This window comes from Gadus chalcogrammus, chromosome 21 (assembly GCF_026213295.1).
Source record: "Gadus chalcogrammus isolate NIFS_2021 chromosome 21, NIFS_Gcha_1.0, whole genome shotgun sequence".
Taxonomy (NCBI): domain Eukaryota; kingdom Metazoa; phylum Chordata; class Actinopteri; order Gadiformes; family Gadidae; genus Gadus; species Gadus chalcogrammus.
The window spans coordinates 17,519,024-17,526,523 of record NC_079432.1 but is presented as its reverse complement, the minus strand read 5'-3'; the positions used below and the strand labels follow the sequence as shown (position 1 = coordinate 17,526,523).

The 7,500-nt window shown below is 47.3% G+C and overlaps 1 protein-coding gene across 1 annotated transcript in view; it reads right to left on the bottom strand.

The window, feature by feature from the left end:
* LOC130375001 (fibronectin type III domain-containing protein 1-like) overlaps positions 1-5,207 on the bottom strand; it is an 11,151-nt gene extending 5,944 nt beyond the window's left edge. Inside the window, exons 1-3 of the mRNA XM_056581984.1 lie at positions 4,991-5,207; positions 2,323-2,553; positions 604-712 (exon numbers count right to left, since the gene is read on the bottom strand). Of these exons, the coding sequence (XP_056437959.1) occupies positions 604-712; positions 2,323-2,553; positions 4,991-5,207 (557 nt within the window). The remainder of the gene's footprint in view (positions 1-603; positions 713-2,322; positions 2,554-4,990) is intronic.
* Positions 5,208-7,500: the final 2,293 nt, after the last annotated feature.

Here is a 7,500-nt window from a genome sequence, read left to right as displayed (position 1 = left end):
CAGTCATTTTACTTAAAAAACCATGTGTGTTTCAAACCCACCAGGGCAAAACAAAGGTTTGTTGATACAGAGCGCTTAACGCAGTAAGCAGTCGGTATCTCCTCTGGCTCTCCCGGGCCCCATGACGGGAAGCATTTCCACGCTCATACTTTGAAAGCCATGACCCATAACTCTTGATAAACGGGTTCCGAAAACATGGCCCTCATAACCAAACGATGGAACCTTTTATTTTGTCGGTTGTGTGTCAGACGATGTTCGAGGTGTTTATGTTTCCAGGAGTGGGGAGGCTTTCCTAGGAAATCACATTTCAAGGCTGCTTTAAGAGCCGATCCTGGACCTGCTCTCGCTCTGCCAAGTGTGATTTACTTCACGTCGGTGTGGGCTTTTCCGTTCGTGTCGACAAGCATGACTATATCACTCCTGGCCTGCTCTGATATCGCAAGTGGAAACGTGTAGACGGCATAGAATACACACACACACACACACACACACACACACACACACACACACACACACACACACACACACACACACACACACACACACACACACACACACACACACACACACACACACACACACACACACACACACGTGCGTTACCTGGAGTTTGGTTTGAGGTTCTCCACTGCCAAGTGTGTCCCTTGTGAGTCCAGAGCGGCCCATCGGTTGTTGAGGACGTCGTCATAAGAAGCGCTGTGGACCATGTACCCTGCAGGGAGGCAGACCAGAGGGAAGGGTCAGGGTGAGTAGAGAGGGAGGGCAGGCAATGTTCTCTACTCACAGAGTTTAAATGGAGTTGATCTATGTCCATATACCAGAGGCAATATAATTGTGATATATTGAATTATTACTGTTTTTAAAGGCTGCTGTCCGTAGAAGTTATTGGTAACCCTGTAAGCCACTTCTATCCCCTTCCTTCCTTTATGATTGCATTCATTCAAGGTTTTATGTCTGTTCTCTGCACTCGATTTTGCAAAACAAACCCATTTTTCTCTTCTATTAGCCGAGGCAGAAAAACGCTTTTATTATTTCACCAATCATATCTCATCTCTAGACTGTCCTGTAGATTCTAGTTCAAACCCGTCTGCTCTGAGAGGTGTGGTGCCAACATAGCTTTGGGAAGGAAATGGGAGAAAGACACTGTCTCTCCATTTTGCATTCTTTCTACCTATATTCCACTTCCACACATGCATGCTGGGCGTGTTTGCGCATGCGTGCGTGTGTTTATTTCCTTTGTAGTTGGTGTACCCTTTTAAACCAGTCATTGTAATTACAAGTTCAGAAAGTAATGTCATTTTTTTTTTATTTAAACATTCAACCGTTTCAGCACTGAAGGCAACCTTCCATCTTCACCTCATCAGCCCACATCTCCATGACATCAACCAGCCTCTCCTGCTAGACTGCTCTCTTAATGTTTCAGACAGTTGTCGGCGTCTGCGAGGTAGTCATGTGATAGAGACAACTTTGGAAATATGTGGAAAACCCGATATGACAGAAGAGGAGGAAGAGTGAGAGAAGGGGAAAGCCTAGATGGCCAGATGAAACTAGCAACCTGGCAAGGATTCCATGCATGTTAACAATTGTAGCAAGATGCTAACTTTGTGATTTGTGATTTTCTTCTGACAATTATCTCAATAGAAACTTTTCACATTGGAGGTGAATGGATGGTTAACATTTTTTTTATGCATACCTTCTGCATCAGCAACAACCACTAGTTAAATTAAAAATGTTCCACATTTGATGCCAAGCCTCACCAATTCACCCATTTTGGAGGCTTCATAATTGTGAATTTGTATTCAATTGATAATTACCATATTAACCAAACAACGTTTTTTTCGTAGGATAGAAGGGCCATAATCACTTCTATCCTCTGAAACAAAGAGACGAGGAGGTAAGGAGGAAACCTACTACTCTAGGTGGTGTGTGTGTGTGTGTGTGTGTGTGTGTGTGTGTGTGTGTGTGTGTGTGTGTGTGTGTGTGTGTGTGTGTGTGTGTGTGTGGTGTGTGTGTGTGTGTGTGTGTGTGCGTGAGAGAGAGCAGGACGTTTTTATTCAACTTTGATAGCACCATGGGGACCCCATTCCAAGGGTTTAATGCAGTTCAGTTTTTAGCTCCATAATTTATTTACCATGGACGGAGGAAAACATAAATACCAGTGCAGATTCTCCCCATGTGATGACCCATGTGGGGTCGCTTGGCGACGCATCACTGATGATCCATGGAGCCAGGGCAGAGATATTCACAGGTTCACAGGTTTTTTCCTGGTTAACACTTTATTATTCTAGATGTGCGTTAAAGGGTTTCCTGCTGCACACGTACCTGACACCATGTCATCCTTCAAGGGGCGGGCCCAGTCCAGGATGACGAACGAGTGGCAGCCCTCCATGGCGACCACCGTGATGTTGTGCGGCTTGTTCTTGGGGGGCTGTCTGTGATTGGCTATGTCCTTGTCCATCAACTGGCCCAGGATGTCCACCTGCAGGTATTCCAGGGCCTCGGTCAGGGAGCAGGGGGCCCCGGGGTCCTTCTGGATGTAATTCATGTAGGGGGCTGAGACGGGCAGTGGGGGAAATAGAGTTTTTTTACTTTGTTGCGTATAGATATTATTTTATTTACTTTATGTGTATGGGTATATTGAGGGTACATTTAGATAAAATTCACTTAAAAACATTTTGGAAAACACAGAAACTGAAGTTAAAATATTTGTTTGACAATGCCTTGCTTGTGAAAACTCAATGTGTGAACATTGAATTCACACAATACTAATTCCACAAAGCGTCTTCTTACAATTACATTTAGGGCATTTAGCAGACGCTTTTATCTAAAGTGACTCACAACAAGTAGATTTTTGTCAGAAGAAGGAGCAACAACAATATATCTCTGTCGCTACAGCAAGGACGTTCATAGAACCAAGTGCCAGAGGCTAATCCTTAGTAGTCCCTCTGTGTGATTTAAATAGGGCAGAGTCAAGGCCTAGTGCGGGCTAGGAGGAGGTAGAAGAAGGTCAAACGGAGGGGCACGGGGCCAGGGGCATAATGCAGAGCATGTCGACCCGTCCACTCGCATGCAACGGAGAGCTCAGGGTGAGATATCAGGAGAGCTCATAAACAGGAGAGAGGAATTCTATTTTTCCTGCCAACGTGGATATTCTCCATTCTGCTGAAACTCAGTCTTACTGTAGTTCTTATTTTTGTTCATGTCAGCTGAGGATCGGGGACGACGGGGGAGGTTGGGGGAGGAAGGGGGAGAGTTGTAATTGGTTTCAGATCGAGGCGACCCTTCGCTTCTGTTCTGTTTGGAGGACGGTGGGGTTTGTACCGAGACAGATGGCTGCCATGAGCTGGGCTTTTGTAATTGTTTTGCTGTTGCTACAGGCTGTCTGGAAACATCCTCGCTCATGTCACGGTTATTAATGTACCTCATTAAAAGCCAGAGAATACAGAGGGAGAGACTTTATCTAGACTGATGGTCCATGTTCCCTTAACTTAATGACATCCCAATAAGCACCCGATCCTATCTACAAATCTACATCACGATCGTCATTCACTCCTGCCACCATATCCAGCCGTTCCTTTATTGTGATGGAACAGATAAGAACCTTTTCCCCTCCGTCTAGGGAAAGCGTTGTTGATGCAGCCGTCGAGGTGAGAGCGTGCACTGACGTCCAAAGCCAGCCCATATAGGCAGTAAAACAGACAATTGGAGGCCAGTGTGTCTGGCCAGGGCTTGGCTATGTCCTCAGTCAACCTGGCCTCTCTCGTACCCAGGCAGTGGGAAGGACTGAAGCTATTTAGGAAAAAGAAGCCCTATGTTTTGAGGGATAATGAAGCCATAATAAGGCCTTCATGTAATAAGTTGAAGGATTCAGTCCAACTCCTGATGTGTGCGTGCGTATCAATTTCTCCTTCAGGTGTGAAGAATGTGTTTTGCCGGAGTGTGGTGTGTGTGTGACTGTGCATGCGGCATGTATTGATTTCACCCGGAGGTGTGACGAAGAATGTGCCTTCGCTACGGTTGGATCATTCATTTGAGCGCCGGCCCACGTAACGAGTCTATCAGCCTTCTGTCAAACAGCCGCCATCCCCGGTCGACACCCTGCTCCTAACAGCCTGCACGTGACGGGCCAGCACGCTGTCCACACCCGCTGTGGAGCACCAGCGGTGGGGGACTAACCTATGTCAGCATCATGTCAACAGTGGCTCTACAACCCATGCAGAACCGCGATGGGAGATGTCTAATCATCTGTGTAATGCGTGCAACCCCTTGTGGTTCACACCTCGGCTTATCCAGACCCCCTTCATGTGGGGGTCCCAGCACACGGGCCTCCTGGATTGCTTTGATTCACACGGTTACACTGCTGCACCATCTGGCCTGACGTGGTTATCCAGCCACTATGTTACTGCAGGGGTGTTTGTAATCTTTTTGATTGTCGTCCCGCAAGCAAAGCGCCGAAACGGACGACATGCTCTGACCTCAGTGATCAGAGGCTGCCAAGTCTGGTTGGAGTAAATCAGCGCCGCCCGGCATGCAGGCAGAGGGAACGTATTTATAAACCTGCTGGTCTGGGAGCCAGCTGAGAGGGTCCGAATCGTTCCTCCCTCGTATGCAGCCAAGAAGACTTTTGTCCAACACATCACAACGTGTGAACTCACTGACACACAAAGGCACGCACCGCACTCATCCATAACCATGAACACGAAACACACTCTCTCCCGATATTGCTTCTTTTAGTAGGCTAAAACCATATTGGCATCTGACCTCAAGTCGAGGAGTTTGTAACGTCATGTTAAAAATATTTCCGATCTCAATATCTAATCTAATATATCTTCTCACTCCTCTCTTCATCCTCTTTAGATTTTGAGAAAAACTCTCAAGAAACCTTTCTTTCCAAGAAGACAACCGTATTATGTTGAGGTCAAAGTACATCAAGCAACCCACACCTGTATAGTACGTCACACTCACGCATGGGTCATTGGTCATGGCTTACCTGTGAACCGTTTCTTCCCTGTGAGATCCAGCGCAGAGGATGGGCTTCCTGTTGACGTGCCCTGGCAGGGCTGGGTGTTCTTGCGGGGGGCTGGTGGTGGTGATGGCGGGGCGCGGGCCGCAGTGTAGGTCGGGATCAGGAACTCGTCTAGAAACAACAGGTCTCTGTGAGCGTTTCCCAGACCCCGGGACGACCCACTAACACAACAGCACGCCATCGCTCAGAACCCTCTGCGACTGCCGCCACTGTGGCGGAGATTAAACGCTTGTCATATTTTCTTAATGCATCGTGGAACAACTGTGTGATATCATTGGAAGTGACCCCCTTTTTTAGTTTGATGGTCTACTCTTGTGTAATGTTTTGCTTTCCACATTTTCCATTTGGAATGGGAAATGGGCAGGAGCAGGAGCATGGGGGGGGGGGGGGGGAGGTTGATGAAGTCAAGCAATTGTGCAACCTAGTTCAGTAGAGCCAGAGCTGCAGTCTGACAGCCGCAGAGGGACTTGGTGAGTGAGACTCAATGAGTCCCTTCCCCTCCAACACGTCAGACCTACCTGCAGGTGGGGGCCGCGACATGACATCATTATCCACACATGCACGTGCACACACACACACGCCCTCAGACGCATGCATGCACTCACAGGCGCATGCACGCACGTGCACACACACACATGTGCCTACTTATGTGCAACAGCAGAAGAATATTGCAATGTCCCATGTGAATATGTATTTTCTGAGTTAAAACTGTAAACAAACAACTGCAAATCAGAGACTGCTTAACATGCAACATGTTGAGATACTTTAACACAGCTATAGCCACGCTGAGGCAGCTTCCCATTCAGTCACTCTTCATATCCAGCCAATGTGTGTCCATCCATAACAAAACAACATCACCAGAACCCAGAGCGAGACATCGGGGGGCCGCGCAGGCCAGGGCATTCTCCCAGGGTTAGTCATGCAGCTGGAGGAGCAGGAAGGCTCCAGGTTTACAGGGAGACCGAGAGACATTGAAAACAGTCAGGGACCTAAGCCCCACAGAGAGAGAGAGAGAGAGAGAGAGAGAGAGAGAGAGAGAGAGAGAGAGAGAGAGAGAGAGAGAGAGAGAGAGAGAGAGAGAGAGAGAGAGAGGCTGTGACCATGGCTAAACTTTCAACAGGCGATTCAAAACAACAGAAATTGTCTGGCAGACACATTTGCGGCGATTAGGTCGGTTTGTAGCCATACTGCCAATACCTTGCTCAAGAGCTAAAGCGTCTGTAAGCTTGTTGTCGGACTCCATCCCGGACGACTCCTCTGTCACGGAAGAAGCACAAGCTACAGGTTCAGAGATCCAGGTGTGTGTTTGGTTGTGCTATGGTGCACTCACACACAAAGATACTCAACAAATGCAAGAGAAATAGAGCGCATGAAAATAAGCGTTCAGGATACACACACTAACAGGCATGTGCACACATACACACAGAACATATATATTTTTAAATACACTATATAGTCTGTTATATAACAGCTATTGTATATAACAGTGTTAAATCTAAGTCAAATGTTACGAGTAAAATGTCTACTGGTTGTCATATTTATAGTTTACAAGGAGATGTCTCTCCAGTGACAGGCGTTGGTTAAGGTTGTCCGTTCCGCTTGTTGGATGAAAAACATGTTTGCAGAATGAAGGGGGGAAATATATTAGGATAGTTCGATTTGCCTTTGAAGAACACCAAATCACGGCGCCGATGTGTGTGTGTGTGGTGTGTGTGTGTGTGGTGTGTGTGTGTGTGCGTGGCCGTGTGCATGTTTCCATATCCAACTAACACAAACAGCATGTGTGTCACTCCAGGAGTGTTTGAAAAGAAGTATCATTCACCGACCGCAGCCATGCTGCTGACTCTACATGCCCTTGGGGTCTCTCTCTCTCTTTCTCTCTCTCTCTCACACACAAACACACACACACACACACACACACACAGATATACACACACACAGCCACATACACACACAGGCGCATACACCCACACACACACACACCCACACACCCACACACCCCACACCCACACCCACACCCACACCCACACACCCACACCCACACCCACACCACACACACACACACACACACACACACACACACACACATAGGCACACACACACACCACACACACACACACACACACACACACACACACACACACACACACACACACACACCACACACACATACACACACACACACATAGGCACACAACCACATACATGCACACAGACATACAGACACACAGACACACAAACACACACGCACAAACAAAACCACACAAACACACACGCACACATACACACACAGACGTAGACAACACAGGCACACCACATATACACGCACACACATAAAAACACATATAAACACACTCACACACAAACTCCCAAACACAGAACAGATCACACAAAGTGATCAAACGAACTGACAACACATACATCTGCTGAGAGGAGCTGGATTTGACAAACAACACAACAATAGACTTTTCTGT